The sequence below is a fragment of the Elephas maximus genome, chromosome 13 (assembly GCF_024166365.1).
Source record: "Elephas maximus indicus isolate mEleMax1 chromosome 13, mEleMax1 primary haplotype, whole genome shotgun sequence".
In the NCBI taxonomy this organism is placed as follows: domain Eukaryota; kingdom Metazoa; phylum Chordata; class Mammalia; order Proboscidea; family Elephantidae; genus Elephas; species Elephas maximus.
The window spans coordinates 36,550,118-36,566,944 of record NC_064831.1 but is presented as its reverse complement, the minus strand read 5'-3'; the positions used below and the strand labels follow the sequence as shown (position 1 = coordinate 36,566,944).

The 16,827-nt window shown below is 38.1% G+C and overlaps 1 protein-coding gene across 2 annotated transcripts in view; it reads left to right on the top strand.

The window, feature by feature from the left end:
* Positions 1 to 16,827, top strand: part of ARHGAP10 (Rho GTPase activating protein 10) — a 367,040-nt gene that overhangs the window by 159,279 nt on the left and 190,934 nt on the right. For both annotated transcript variants that reach the window (XM_049905921.1, XM_049905919.1), the window contains exons 9-10: positions 2,566 to 2,672; positions 5,301 to 5,395. In XM_049905921.1, coding sequence (XP_049761878.1) covers positions 2,566 to 2,672; positions 5,301 to 5,395 — 202 coding nt within the window. The remainder of the gene's footprint in view (positions 1 to 2,565; positions 2,673 to 5,300; positions 5,396 to 16,827) is intronic.

Sequence of the window (16,827 nt, the reverse complement as noted above, 5' to 3'; positions counted from 1 at the left end):
TTCACCTTTCTCTTGGGTGACCTGGCTCTGTTCCCGGCCAACACACCTCATGCACAGCCCCCATTTGTCTGTCCTGGAGGCTTGCGTGTTGCTGTGATGCTGAACAGGTTTCAGTGGAGCTTCCAGACTAAGATGAGCTAGGAAGAAAGGCCTGGTGATCTGTTTCTGAAAATCAGTCACTGAACACCCTCTGGATCACTACCATCCTATCCGTAACTGATCCTGGGGTTGGTATGGGACCAGGCAATCTTTCATTGCGTTGTGCACAGGGTCGCCATGCATCGGGCAGCTAACAACGATCACCAGCAATCCTGGAAAGTGTATTTTGCATGTTTGGGGAAAACACACCCTTGCTCTAGAGAGCAGACAGTATGATTTGGAATGGCTGTGAACACGCTGTTTCAGCCACCGCCATTTTATACAGCTCCACACTGTGCCTCCAAGGAACTTGCTTGCAAGGGAAGCTAGAATTTGATATAAGGCTGAGAGGCAGAGCTGCAAGGGTATTGCTATGTGTTTTCAGGATAATTATTGTTTACTTCCCTTCCCCTCGTGCCTTATCATCACACACCACAAACACACACACACGCACACATAAGCACAAGCACACATGCGCACATTCATACACATATTAACACTCCCCCCCCTCAACTCTACCTCTCCTTCATGTTAAAGACAAGAGGGGCATGTTTCCTTTCCTCCTTTCACATCTTCCTTTCTTCCTTCCATCTTTTCGTTCCACATAGCTCTTTGTCATCTGCATTAATAGTTTCAATCTGGGAGAGTTGTTTTTACTTAAGTTATCAGGAAGATTGCAGATGGCTGTAAAAAATATTCCTGGGTAGCATCCTAACGTACTTCACAAGTTTTTAACATCGTTGCTGACTTACAAATATGCAGCGCATAGGGTGTCTTTATTTTTGAAATCAAGGGACATCAAAACTCAAGCTTCTAATAATTTGATCTATTTTAACAGTTAAACCCTTAAAGTTTAATTCTTTAACTCTAGAACTTGAGTGCAAATTTTGTTTTTGTTTGAGTTGAAACTGGACTGGGGAAAAACAGAATTCTTCTATCGCTTACTATGTGCCAGGCAGTGTGCTAAGCTCTTTATACAACTTATTTAATACATAAAACAACTCCATGAAGTGTAAGATGTTATTAGTATCTTATTTACCAATGAGGAAGCTGAGGCACTGAGAGATAAGTAATGTTTCTTATTCAGCTACTAAATGCTGGAATTGACAGCATGAGACTGGACTTTATGTCCTCTCCCCTGTAGCACGTGGAGCTTGGACAGGTGTCAGAGAGCTTCCTTAGCCCCTATGCTCGGAGTCAGTTGAGGAGGGTCAGGTGGGGATGAGGAGGGTGTGGTGGCCTGATTAGTGGACATCAAGAGATTTGGGATCAGAGACTGTGATTGCAGTTTGGCTTCATCATTTCTTAGGCCTTTGGTCTAAAGCTGAGGTTTCTTGAGAATAAAAATGCAATAATAGACCACCACCCCTTTAGTACCCTTTTCCTCTCCCCTCCCCCGTGCCCCCCCATCCCCAACCCTCAGACAATATACTTAGGTTTTCCTGAAGCTAAATGCCTTCCTTTTAAATGAGTCCCTTTTTTTTTTTAACTTCTCCTCCTGAATTTGCTGTCACTGATTTTTAGGTTTAGAATATTTGTTTGTTAGAAATCATGGTGATAATAGATGCTGATTGCCTTTTTTTTCCTCAGTGTCTTTATTTGGTAAAAAGCATCTACCACCTTTGGTCTAAGCTTAAGTTTCTTGAGATTAAAAAAGCAATAATATACCACCACCCCTTTTCAAGGTTTCATCCACCTCTATTGTGCCAAACCTTTGTTTTGTTATGATGGGACTTTTGTTGGTCTGTGAAATTCCAGATGATGGGAGCCCACCCCTGACCTAGACCACTGACCCTTAAGAGCTTTGATGGTAGTAATACTGTCTTAACAAGAGCTAAAAGGAGTTCTGAGGAAGTTCTGGCGCATATATGGACAGCTTATTCCCATGTTGAGTCTTATCTTTTTTATTCTGCGTACTTCATTAGTCAGGGCAGCTGCTTCTGCTCCTGCAGTAGAGAGAAAGCACTAGGTGGGTTTCCAGGGTAGATGGATTTTCTCAGCATTATCATTCTACAAGTCTATCATTTTGGAGGCAGGATGGGTCTGAAACCAGCACGTACACTAAATGGAACTGCTGAAACCCTTGGAAAGTTTTAGTACCAACAAGCAAAAAATATAGCTTACAATTAAGAGATTTTCAAGTATGAGAATAACTGTTGGTTCTTCTAGCAAACTTCGAAAAGTGTGTCTTTAGATCACTTCTGTGTTGCTGACAATGTCTTAAGCTCTTGTTTCAAATTATGTGCATGGGCCTTCTTATTTTCTCTAGATTTTCCCTTTTATTAGAACTGACAGTATTGCTGACTTGTTTTATTGAGCTCTATTAGTTGCTGTTTATTGGGTTCTCTGTCTTTAGTGATGTGTTTGGAGCCCTGTGTATCTGCTTATTTATGGGGAAAAATACGAAGTTCTATTTTTTTGTTGAAGGGCCTGCGCCGTTTGGTTCCAGTTGGGTAAAACACTACTGCATGTATCGGAAAACAGCCAAGCGGCTCAACATGATCCCATTCGAGCACAGATCTGGGGGCAAACTTGTAAGTATTTTGTTTTACACTTTGTATTCAGTGTGAGAGGAGTCAGTCTCTTGAGGGTGTCATTTTAATGACATTTATATTCACTAAAGATAAATACATTTATTTTGTTTTAAGGTTTAAATGTTTGTTTTCTTTTGTTTATAAATAAAATAGGCCATAAAGCAGATTAATTTCTGAATTGCATGCGTGGGTTTTTACAATCAGATTTTTTGTTTAAAGAAGACTAGAATCTTTTTATGCAACTGTTAGTGGAAGAAAAGATAACACCTCCAACAAACTTTCCTGACTCAGCAAAATGGTGCCCGGCTCCATCTGTATTTACACAGGGGATCTGACTTGCATCCATCTATTCACAGCCTGTAATATTATGAAGTAGAGTGATTTATATTCCGTTTTCCCATTGCTCAGTTAGGGTTATAAGGTTCTCACTTAGGTATGCCCCGTTTAGTTTATGCCTTCTCCCAAAGAAATAAACAGCAAAAGAAAGCATGATAAATAGAAAAGAGCAAGGCCACAGGAGTTGACTGTGTAGGAAGGTGGTCATTATATGTGTTTTAAATAGAAGCTGCAGCTCCCAACAATAAGCTACAGTCTGGAGACAAAGCTGGTCCCGCCAATATTGAACAAATTTAGCCACACATTTTAAGAAAGCAGATTAATTCATTGCCTGCTAGATGTATGGGCATGGTTTTGCTTACCTGAATGTGGAAGTAAGCCAAGTTTACATCTATTTATGTGTATTTTGCTGAAATAGACTGAAAAATATTTAAAGTAGCTTATAATAAAAAAAAAATTACATAGTGAGTTTAATGAAATAAAAAAAAAAAATGAAATAGACATGGAAAATCAAGACCATGGAGAAGAAGAAGAAAAGATGTCACTCTTGAAGGCTGATGAGGTTAAGATTGAACATCAAGTTTAATTCTGGGTTTTCTGTCAAAATTAATTCAAGTACTAAGTCTGCTTGGTGATGTCTTTCTATTTTAGCTGCTAAATCATAACTATGTTTTATAATATGATTGTGGTGTCTTGAATATTTGTATGCAGTCATTCATTGCTTAATGTCCACATATGTTCTGTGAACACCATAGTATGGATAAAGGTCCTTTCAGGCATTTGCTTCCAAAATAAGGAGGTTTTGTCCATATTAAGGAAACCCTGGTGGCATACTGGTTAAGTGCTACAGCTGCTAACTAAGAGTTCGGCAGTTTGAATCTGCCAGGTGCTCCTTGGAAACTCTGTGGGGCAGCTCTACCCTGTCCTATAGGGTCGCTAGGAGTCGGAATCGACTCAACGGCGCTGGGTTTGGTTTTTTTGGTTTGTCCATATTAAAAATTTGTTGGGGCAAATAACCTCTCTCTACAATTAGTTTATCTAAGGTTTCAACAAATTCTTCTCCTGCCTTCACTTCAGCACTCACAGACACCACTCACTTTCATGTTATGCAGTGAAAGACGTTGTTTGAAGCACTGGAACCACCCAGAGCTGGCGTTAAACTCAGTGTCGCAGTCTGGTCCTGCTTTTTCTTTAAGCATCTTGAACCAGCTTCATGCCTTAGCAGTGATAGTCAACATGCTGAGAGGGATTAGCTTTTGTGTTTGTTTCTCAATTCACATTATCAGCAATTTTTCCATATCTGATATAGGTTCCTCTCACATTTTCGTTAGCCTTATAGCTTTCAGCGGAGCCGATCCTTTAACAACTTGGAGAATTTTTTGTTTTTGAGGATCATTGTGATTGTCCAGTGCAACATGCCTAAATCTATTATGTCCCATAATCTGATCAGGATTTCTGAACTCTGTTATAACCTTATGGGACCATGGGCGTAGTCTATGTGGCCGGAAGTTGCCCAAATGGACGTTATGCGGTGCATGACTATATCTGAATGGTTAATATTATTCAGTGATCCCCACATTGTAGAAAATATTAAGATATTCTAGAAGTGTGTACACTGAATTCTTACAGTTGTTCTTTATTAAGGATCTGTAGTCCTGCATTGCTTCTGTCTCTTGCTTTTTACCTGTTTTTAATGCTCTTAGAGAGTATGGTTCAGTGAAGTAAAATGTTATCATATTAAAAAAAAATTAAGTAAACATAATAAATTCAGGGTGATTTACTTAGGGAACAGAAAAACTGCCCAGACTGAGTGGTTCTAGCTTTAGATTATCACAATATCCAATTAGGGCCTATAATGTCCTCTTATGTTGATCCATGTGAAATTATAATTTTTGTAGGTCAAAAGTGGTTGTGTATTTACTGCTTTATATGGTATGTCCTAATTTAAGGTAAAAACAAAGTATTTTTTGTTTTTAAGAGAGTGTGATAAGAGAATAACAAATATTCTAGCATATGAATACTGTATTGTTAATCCACCATCCAAAATTAGCATTGATGAAGCCTGGTTCAGTATGCCACCAGGGTTTCCAAGCAAGAACTAGGAAACCGAATGAAAAAAAAAAAAGATTAAAATTTAAGGTAATAAACAGTGGTTAAAAGCAACTCATATGAAAGAGAATAACATAAAAAGAAGGAATTAAAAATCCTGAATCTTGTCCCCCCCCGCCCCCATAAGGTGTGTATATATTTATACTATAGTTTTTGAGAATGTTTAAAAATGATTATTTGCAGGGGGATGGAGATGTCATCTTTTTGAAAGAATGTACCAAAAGGCATACTGACTCCATTGACAGAAGATTTTGTTTTGATATAGAAGTTGCTGACCGGTAAGTTACCGAAATTATTGGACTTAATGAAATAGCAACTAAAAAAAAAAAGGATTTGTTTTTAAATACAAGTTAATGGCAACTTAGATTCTCTTGGCCAGGAAGAATGTTATCTTGTTCCATTTCCAGGCTGTGTATTCATTATAGCAGCTTAATCTTGGTCACATGTTTAGCTGTGGAGTGGTATTTAATCTTGGCTGGAGTTTGCAGCCATTCTAACTAGTGCTGTCAGTTTAAAAATGACCTTTGTTGACCCAAGCATAATTTGTGTCACTAAAAGATTATAATGAGTGAGAGTGAGGAAGTGGGTGATAATGTTAAAAAGGATGGTGGTAGCTATTCATACAAAACGATCTTTTTTTTTTTTTTGCGTATGATATGCTCTATGTGATGGAGGTCGTAGGCAAACTCTGTTTATTCAAAGACTAGTTATTTGTATTGGGTTTTGGGTTAGTTATTTGTGTGTGTGTGTGTGTGTAACTTTTACTTATTTAATTATAAAAGAGTTTTTGCCTGAGAGGAGGTTGTAAAAGACAGAAAAACCTAGGTCTGTCAATATTATGACTTGTTTGGCATTTGTTTCTGTGTCCTCCGTAGCACTAAGGAAAATTACGGTCCTCATAGCATATTTCCTTTTTAACTGCTGACCATGCGGTGATGCCTTGCCAGCTGTGGTTTTGGCAAGAATGGTTTTTAGATTAGGCTCTTGTATGTTTGCATAATAAAAGTTTACAATGTGGAATTAAAAAAAAAAAAATTCAGTTCAGGTTAGAACTCACAAATACAAAAACAATTAATGCTTCCTCTTCACTTAGCCGAGCCTGTGGGAGGTAGTACAGAGAGAGGTGACCTGTGTTTCACTTCCCAGTAAATGAACTGAAGACCGGGTACATAAAAATGTGCCCTTGAGCACCATGATAATTCGGTGCTGCTGGACAAGGACAGGCAGTTTATTATTAGCATTTTTCATAGATTGGGAAAAAAAAAATTAAACAAGGAGAATTTCAATGTAAAAAAATGTTACATTTCAAGCCAGTAAGGAGGACTGTTTCAAAACCTTTAAGATACAATTCAGTTAATATAATAAAACTTGAGGATGCATATGTATGTATTTATTGAGTTCTAAGTGTCAGACACTGTTCTAAATTCTTCTGTGTTTTATCTGATTTAATTCTCACCTCAGCCCTATCAGGTAGATATTATCATTCCCATTTTATGATGAGGAACTGAGGCACAGAGTACTTAAGACATTCGCCCAAGGTCACATAGCTAGCAAGTGAAAGAACTAAAATTTGAACCCGTGCATCTTGCCTCTAGATCCCAGTTTTCAACCACTGTGCTATAAACTTCATCTTATTAGAGTGTGATTGAGACGCTTCCTAAACAAATAGGTTAGTCAGCAAGATTATCTACCAGAAAATGTTTGAATGAGGTGAATCTGATTTGTTTTGGAACATGGTGTTTCAAATAATTCCATATATTGTTTTAATGTAATTCGTACTGTTTTCCCTAACCACATGTTTTCTGTGAGTCCTTGATCTTGTTGAATTTGGATTATAACACCACCCCCTCCCCCAAACACACAGAGAATGATTGCTGTAGGGCTATTTCATATAAAAAAGATAACACATTATATGAGGAGACACAGAACTGGGAAGTCCTTTGAGCTGACCTACTCTAGTTGTTTTCAAACTACAGGGAAACCCTCTTTTCAAATATAATTTTACATCAATACATACATTAAAAAAAAAAAAAGAAGAAGGAGTCGGGCAGAAGGCCTGGATTCCTACCCATTTGTCTTAAGCTAGGTTCTCTAGAGGAGCAAAACTAGTGAAACACATATGTATAAAAAAAAAAAAAAGAGATTTAATTCAAGGAAACGGCTCTCACAGTTGAGAAGTCTGGCAAGTCCCAAAATCCATGGGTCAGGCATCAGGCTGGAGGCTTCTCCTAACTCATATGGTTGCAGGGACTGATAAACCCCAAATCAGCAGGACAGATAGCAGGCTGCTGGCTCATAGGGCTGGGGAGCTGGAGAATCCCAAAATCTACAGATCAGGTGGCAGGCTGCTGGCTCATGTCTCAAGAACATGAGCCAGGCTGCAAAGTGAGAACATGCAGGCTCCAAAGTGAGAGTGAGCCTTGCTGGAATATCCATTTATATACCAGAGGTAGGCCGTGCCCCAAAGGAAACTCTGTTTTCAGTTGATCAGCTGCTCATAGCAGATCTTTTCATGGGGGTGCTTACATTATATCAGATCTCATCATGGAGGTGCTTACATTATATCAGATCTCATCATGGAGGTGATTCATGTTATATTGCACTATGGAGGAGCAATCAGTCCAATGTCTGCAAAACCACTGAGAATCATAGCCTACTAGCCAAGTTGTCACATAACATTAACTGTCATAACTTCCTTTTTGGAAAGTCTCTAATTTACTTCTATTGAGATCTAGAGCTTTCTGGCAGGAGACCAAATCTAGTTTAGATGCTGAAAGAAAGGCATACAGAAGATCTGACACCTACATTCACGACTGACAGGCTGGAGACTTTTCAGGCTTACATTCCAAGAACTGGAGATCAGACAAGAGGAATGCAGAGTCGAGAAAGAGAGAAAGAGAGAGCAGCAAGCTTTGCCAGAGCATCCATGTATATACTGGCCACACACCCAAGGAAACACCTCTTTCAACTGATTTGCTGTTCACATCTGATCATAAAATGGAAGGTGATTACATAGTATCTGCCAAACCATTGACAATCATATCCTAGCCAAGTTGGCACATAACATTAACCATCACAGTGCCATTTACTAAGGCTGGCAAACAAAGGAGAAATAAGAATGGAGGAAAATAGTGAATTCAGTTTTGGTCATGTTGATTTAGATTGCTATGTGTCATTCAAGAGAGAAAGCCAGTAGGAAACTGGGTGTAGCACTTGGTTGCTACAGGCAGTATTTGACTTGGTATTTACCTTCTGCCCCCTGAAACTCTCCTGTTCTTTGACTTTCAATGACAGTGAACTATACGGGTTCTTCCCAAATCTCTTGGCCTTCTCCATTTTCAGCCATTACTTCTTAAATTTTAGTTTTATGTAAATAGAGATGTCAATAAGAGTATGTAAAAGATGACAACATTAAAACAAAAAAGAGGGAGTAAATAATGTAGTCATAGAACTTTCATATGGAGAGGAAGTCAAGGTGATATCAAGAAATAAAAGATTGGTTTAAACTTAGAAAAAAGCAGTAAATATTAAGGTAACTACAAAGGAAACTAACAATTCTACACATCAAAATAAAAAAGAAAAATATAAAGACTCAGCAAATACAAAATCAACAGCAATGAAAAAAGTGAAAAGAAAATGCATAAAGAAAAATGACTCAGCACAGAAAATCAAGAGGAACAAAGAAACTGTCAACAACACAGAAAAAAGACATCAAAATGGCAGCACTAAACTCACACCTGTCTATAATTATGCTGAATGTAAATGGACTAAATGCACTAATAAAGAGACAGAGAGTGGCAGAATGGATTAAAAAAACATCATCTATATGGTGCCTTCAGGAGACACACCATAGACTCAAAGACAGAAACTAAAACTCAAAGAATGGAAAAAATATATCAAACAACAATCAAAAAATAACAGGAGTGGCAAGATTAATCTCTGACAAAATAAACTTAAAATCAAAATCTGCCACAATTGATAAGGAAGGACATTATATAATGATTACAGGGTCAGTACACTAGGAGGATATAACCATAATAAATATTTATGCACCCAATGACAGGGCTCCTAAATACATAAAACAAACTAAGAGCATTGAAAAGAGAAATAGAAAGCTCCACAGTAATAGTAGGAGGCTTCAACGCACCACTTTTGGTGAAGGACAGAACATCCAGAAAGAAGCTCAATAAAGACACGGAAAATTTAAATGCCACAGTCAGCCAACTTGATCTCATAGACATGTACAAAACGCTCCACCCAACATCAGCCAAGTATACTTTGTTTTCAAACGCACATGGAACATTTTCCAGAATAGACCACATAATAGGCCACAAAGCAAGACTTAACAGAATACAAAACATTGAAATATTACAAAACATCTTTACTGACCATAAAGCCATAAAAGTAGAAATCAATAACAGAAAAGGCAAGGAAAAAAAAAAAAATCAAATACATGGAAACTGAATAGCACTTTGCTTAAAATCTACTGGGTTATAGAAGAAATCAAGGATTGAATAAAATTCACAGAATCCAGTGAAAATGAAAAGACATCCTACCAGAACCTTTGGTACACAGCAAAAGCAATGCTAAGAGGTCAGTTTATAGCAATAAACACACACGTTCAAAAAGGAGAAAGGGCCAAAATCAGAACATTAACACTGCAACTCGAACAACTAAGAAATGAGATGGGCAATATCACACCAGGCCCAACTGAAATTAAAAGAATCATAACAGAATACTATGAAAAACTACTCCAACAAACTTGAAAACCTAAAGGAAATGGAAAAATTTCTAGAAACACACTAGCTATCTAAACTAACACAAACTGAGGTAGAAAAACTAAATAAACCTATAACAAAAGAAGAGATTGAAGAAGTAATTAAAAATCTCAAAAAACAAAAACCCTGGCCCTGATGGCTTCACTGGAGAATTCTACCAAACTTTCAGAGAAGAGGTAACACCAGTAATACTGAAGGTATTTTAGGCCATTGAAAAAGATGGAACATTCCTGAACTCATTCTATGAAGCCAGCATAACCCAGATACCAAAACCAGGTAAAACAAAACCCAGTGCCGTCGAGTCGATTCTGACTCATAGCGAACCTGTAAACCAGGTAAAGACACCACAAAAAAAGAAAATTACAAACCAGTATCCGTCATGAACATAGATGCGAAAAGCCTCAACAACATTCTAGCCAATAGAACTCAACAACATATCAAAAAAAAGTTCACCCGGACCAAGTGGGATTCATATCAGGTATGCAGGGATGGTTCAACATTAGAAAAACAATCAATGTAATCTATCATGTAAATAAAACAAAAGATAAGAACCACATGATCTTGTTAATTGATGCAGAAAAGGTATTTGACAAAGTCCAACACTCATTCAATAAAAAGTCTCAGCAAAATAGGAATAGAAGAGAAAATCCTCAGTGTAACAAAGCACATTTATACAAAGCCAACGTCATCCTAAATGGAGAGAGTCTGAAAGCATTGCCCTTGAGAACGGGAACCAGACAAGGATGCCCTTTATTACCACTCTTATTCAACATTGTGTTGGAGTTCCTAACCAGAAAAATAAGGCAAGGAAAAGAAAGAAAGCACATCTAAATTAGTAAGGAAGAAGTATAAGTATCCCTTTTTTGCAGATGATATGATCTTATATGCAGAAAACCCCAAAGAATCCACAAGAAAACTACTGGAACTAATAGAAGAGTTAAGTAGAGCATCAGGATACAAGATGAACATACAAAAATCAGTTGGATTCTTCTACACCAACAAAGAGAACTTCAAAGAGGAAATCACCAAATCAATACCTTTTACAGTAGCTCCCAAGAAGATGAAATACCTAGGAATAAATCTAACCAGAGATGTAAAAGGCATATACAAAGAAAAGTATAAGATGCTACTGCGAGAAACTGAATGAGTCCTACGTAAGTGGAAAAACATACCTTTCACATCGAAAGGAAGACTCAACATTGTGAAAATGTCAGTTCTATCCAAAGCAATCTGCAGATACAGTGCAATCCCAATTGAAATTCCAGCGACATTTTTTAAGGAGATGGAGAAACAAATCCAACTTCATATGGAAAGGGAAGAGGCCTTGGATAAGTAAAGCATTAATGAAGAAGAAGAACAAAGTGAGAGGGCTCACACTACCTGATTTGAGAATCTATTATAACGCTATGGTAGTCAAAACAGCCTGGTGCTGGGACAACAGATATTTAGACCAATGGAACAGAATTGAGAACCCAGATATAAATCCATCCACCTGTGATCAGCTGATATTTGACAAAGGCCCAAAGTCTGTTAAATGGGGAAAAACACTCTCTTTAACAAATGGTGCTGGTATAACTGAATACCCATCTGGAAAAAAAAAAAAAAATGAAGCAGGACCTATATCTCACACCATGTAGAAAAACTAACTCAAAATGGATCAAAGACCTAAATATAAAATCTAAAATGATAAAGATCATGGAAGAAAAAAATAGGGACAACGTTCAGAGCCCTAATACATGCATAAACAGAATACAAAACATAACTAACAATGCATAAACACCAGAAGAGAAACTAGATAACTGGGAGCTCCTAAAAATGAAACACTTATGCTCATCAAAAGATTTCACCAAAAACATAAGAAGGCAACCTACAGACTGGCAAAAAAATTTTGGCTATGACATATCCAATAAGGATCAAATTTCTAAAATGTACAAGATACTGCAACACCTCAACAAAAGACAAATAAATTAAAAAATGGGCAAAGGATATGAACAGGTACTTCACCAAAAAAGACTTTCAGGCATCTAACAGATCCATGAGGAAGTACTCACGATCATTAGCCATTAGAGAAATGCAAAGCAAAGCTACAGTGAGATACCATGTCACCCCAACAAGGCTAGCATTAATCTAAAAAACACAAAATAATAAATTTTGGAGAGGTTGTGGAGAGACTGGAACCACTTATACACTGCAGGTAGGAATGTAAAATGGTACAGCCACTTTGAAAATTGATTTGGCACTTCCTTAAAAAGCTAGAAATAGAAATACCATATGATCCAGCAATCTGACTCCTTGGAATATATCCTAGAGAAATAAGAGCCATCACACGAATAGATACATGCACACCCATATTCATTGCAGCACTGTTCACAATAGCAAAAAGATGGAAACAGAGGAATGGACAAACAAAATTATGGTAAAGTCACAGGATGGAATACTACGCAACATCAAAGAACAATGATGAATCCTCGAAGCATCTCATAACATGCGTGAATCTGGAAGGCATCATGCTGAGTGAAATTAGTCAGTCACAAAAGGACAAATATTGTATAAGACCACTATTGTAAGAACTCAAGAAAAGGTTTAAACACAGAAGATAACATTTTTTGATGGTTACATGGGTGGGGAGGGAGGGAGAGGGGAATTGTTTAACTAGATAACAAGATTAGACAAGAATTAGGTAAAGGGAAGGACAACACACAATACGGGGAAGTCAGCACAACTGGACTAAACCCAAAACTAAGAAGTTTCCTGAATACAACCAAACACTTCAAGGGACAGAGTAGCAGGGGTGGGGGCCTGGGGGGCTATGGTTTTGGGGGACATCTAGGTCAGCTGGTATAACAAGGTTTATTAAGAAAATATTGTGCAAGAGACAAAAAGAGACTCCATCAGCCTGAGACCAGAAGAACTAGATGGTGCCCGGCTACCGTCAATGACTGCCTGAACAGGGAACACAACAGAGAGCCCCTGACAGAGCAGGAGAAAAGTGGGGTGCAGAACTCAAATTCTAGTAAAAAGACCAGACTTAATGGTCTGACTGAGACTGGAGGAACCCCAGAAGACATGGCCTATGGACTTTCTGGCTGCCCAGATCTAAAACCATTCCTGAAGCCAAGCTTTCAGATAAGGATTAGATGGGATTATAAAACATAAAATAATACTTGTGAAGAGTGTGTTTCTTAGTTCAAGTAGATAAAATGGGCAGCTCCTGTCTGGAGGGGGAATGAGAAGGCAGAAATGGACAGCAGCTGGTTGAATAGATACGGGAAACCCAGGGTAGAACAGGGGAGTGTGCTGTTACATTATAGAGATTGCAACTAGGGGTCCCTTAACAATGTGTGTATAAATTTTTGTATGAGAAACTAACTTGAGCTGTAAACTTTCACCTAAAGCACAAAAGCAAAAAAAGATTACAGACAGTAAAAACAAACAAAAATTTAGTTTTATGTATGGTTACCTTTAGCTTAAAGAGCTGAAAAAAAAATTCAAATCTCTAGTTGCAGTATTGAAGGTTTCTATTAGCAAAAAAATTGAACAATGCAGGAAGCATCAAAAGAAGATAGAAGGAATACAGAGTCACTGTACCAAAAAGAATTGGCCAATGTTCAGCCATTGCAGGAGGCAGTATATAATCAAGACCCAGTGGTATTGAAGGAAGAAGTCCAAGCTGCACTGAAGGCATTGGGAATACCAGTTGAGATGTTTCAACAAATGAATGCAATACTGGAAGCACTCATTTGTCTATGCCAAGAAATTTGGAAGATAGCTACCGGACCAGCCAACTGGAAAAGATCTGTGTTTGTGCTCATTCCAAAGAAAGGTGACCAACAGAATGTGGAAATTATCGAACAATATCATTAATATTACATGCAAGTAAAATTTTGCTGAAGATAATTCAAAAACAATTGCAGCAGTACATCTACAGGCAACTACTAGAAATTCAAGCCAGATTCAGAAGAGAAGGTGTTACAAGGGATATCATTGCTGATGTCAGATGGATCTTGGCTGAAAGCAGAGAATACCGGAAAGATAATTTGCCTGTGTTTTATTGATCATGCAAAGGCATTAGACTGTGTGAATCATAACAAATTATGGATAACATTACAATAAACGGGAATTCCAGAACATTTAATTGTGCTCATGCAGAACCTGTACATAGACCAGGAGGAAATTGTTAGAACAGAACAAGGGGATAGTGTATGATTTAGAATCAGGAAAGGTGTGTGTCAGGGTTATATCATTTTACCATACTTATTCATTCTGTATGCTGAGCAAATAATCTGAGGAGCTGGGCTATATCAAGAAGAATATAGCATCAGCATTGGAGGAAGACTCATTAACAATCTATGATATGAAGATGATACAGCATTGCTTCCTGAAAGCAAAGAGGACTTGAAGCACTTACTGATGAAGATCGAAGACTATAGCCTTCAGTTTGGATTATACCTCAACATGAAGGAAACAGAAGTCTTCACAACTGGACCAATAAGCAACATCACGATAAACAGAGAAAAGACTGAAGTTGTCAAGAATTTCATTTTTCTTGGATCCACAATCAAGGCTCACGGACGCAGCAGTCAAGAAATCAAAGGACGTATTGCGTTAGACAAATCTGCTGCAAAAGACCTCTTTAAAGTGTTAAAAGGCAAAGATAACACTTTAAGGACTAAGGTGCGACTGACCCAAGCCATGGTATTTTCCATTGCCTCATGTGCATGGGAAAGCTAGACAACGAATAACGAAGACCAAAGAAGAATTGATGCCTTTGGATTATGGTGTTGGAGAAGAATATTGACTATACCATGGACTGCCAGAAGAATGGACAAATCTGTCTTGGAAGAAGTACAGCCAGAATGCTCCCCAGAAACAAGGATAGCAAACAAGACTTTGTCTCATGTACTTTGGAAATGTTATCAGGAGGGACCAGTCCATGGAGAAGGACATGATGTTTGGTTACATAGAGCATCAGCAAAAAAGAGGAAGACCCTAAAGGAGATGGACTGACACAGTGGTTGCAACAATGGGCAAAAGATAACAACTATTTTGTTGATGGCATAGGAATGAGCAGCGCTTCATTCTGTTGTACATAGAGTCACTATGAGTCAGAACTGACTCGAAGGCATCTAACAACAACAAAGGATTTTACGTAGATATATTCATTCTGCCTTAACAGTTTTACTACTAAGATTCTATAAATCTTTATTTTTTCAATGGTAGTACGTTAACCAAATAGCTTTTTCTAGAGCTATTTGGTTAACTCCAGAAATGATTTTCTTGATGCCTGTGTCTCTTTGAGTCTTCAGGATCAAGTGCTTTTCATTTGAATTTAAGACTCCTCTGGTCTTTGTTTTATTTCCTCGTTTCTAAGCAAGGAACTATCTACTCAGGTTTGATATTATCAATAAATAGTGTTTGGGGGGGCCCTTAGGTCTCCACCATCCTCACTGTCAATGTTGCTGGTAGCCTCCTACTCATGCAGCAAAATCTGGAGGGGAAGTGAGTGTACTCTGAGGTCTGTAGCTCTATTCTGGGGCTTTGAAGACAGTAGTTAGTGAGATTTTTGAATGAGGTAGGCTGTTCTCTTACCTGTTTCACCAATTTCTGGCCAAGTATACTACCAGGAATTGTAAGTTATTTATTTCTTGTCTATTACATTAGATTTTACAAGATCAAAGACCACAGCCTTCAATATGGATTGTACCTCAACATAAAGAAAACAAAAATCCTCACAACTGGACCAATGAGTAACATCATGATAAACAGAGAAAAAATTGAAGTTGTCAAGGATTTCATTTTACTTGGATCCACAATCAACACCCGTGGAAGCAGCAGTCAAGAAATCAAACGACGCATTGCATTGGGCAGATCTGCTGCAAAGGACCTCTTTAAAGTATTGAAAAGTAAAGATGTTACCTTGAAGACTAAGGTGCACCTGACCCAAGCCATGGTATTTTCAATTGCATCATTTGCATGTGAAAGCTGGACAGTGAATAAGGAAGACCGAAGAAGAATTGACACCTTTGAATTGTGTTGCTGGTGAAGAATCGTGAACATACCATGGACTGCCAAAAGAAATGAACAAATCTGTCTTGGAAGAAGTACAACCAGAATGCTGCCTAGAAGCAAGGATGGCGAGACTGCGTCTTACATACTTTAGACATGTCAGGAGGGATCCGTTCCTGGAGAAGGACATCATGCTTGGCAGAGTACAGAGTCAGCGGAAAAGAAGAAGACCCTCAACAAGGTGGATTGGCACAGTGGCTGCAACAATGAGCTCAAGCATAACAATGATTGTGAGGATGGCGCAGGACCGGGCAGTGTTTCATTCTGTTGTGCATAGGGTCGCTGTGAGTTGGAACTGACTCGATGGTAACTAACAACAATAACTTTATATTAGATGATGAATTTCATGAGGGTAGGAACCCTGTCTTCCGTAGCATATGTACTATAATACCAAATGCAATGCTTTATACATGGCATTCACCAAATTTGTGCTGGATTGAATGAAATTGAATCCTTACTCAGAAGTGGCAGAACTGAGATTAGATTCAACCAAGCAGCTGTCAATCAATTGTCCATGTGTAAATGAGTTGTGTTTGTTATGGTAATAGGGCAGGATTAAATTATGTCAATAAGGATTAGGTTTATTATGTTAATGTGGCAGGATTAGGGTATATCTTGAGTCAGTCTCTTTTGAGATATAAAAGATTAAAAAGAAAGCAAAAGAAGCAGAGATGAGGGTGGAGAGATGCTAAGCCACATGAAGATTGCCCCAGAGGAGAAGCTCAGAGACAAGGATCTTCATCCAGAGCCAAGAGAGACAGAAAGCCTTCCCCTAAAGCCAGCACCCTGAATTTGGACTTTTAGCCTCCTAAACTGTGAGAAAATAAATATCTGTTTGTTAATGCCATCAACCTGTGGTATTTTTG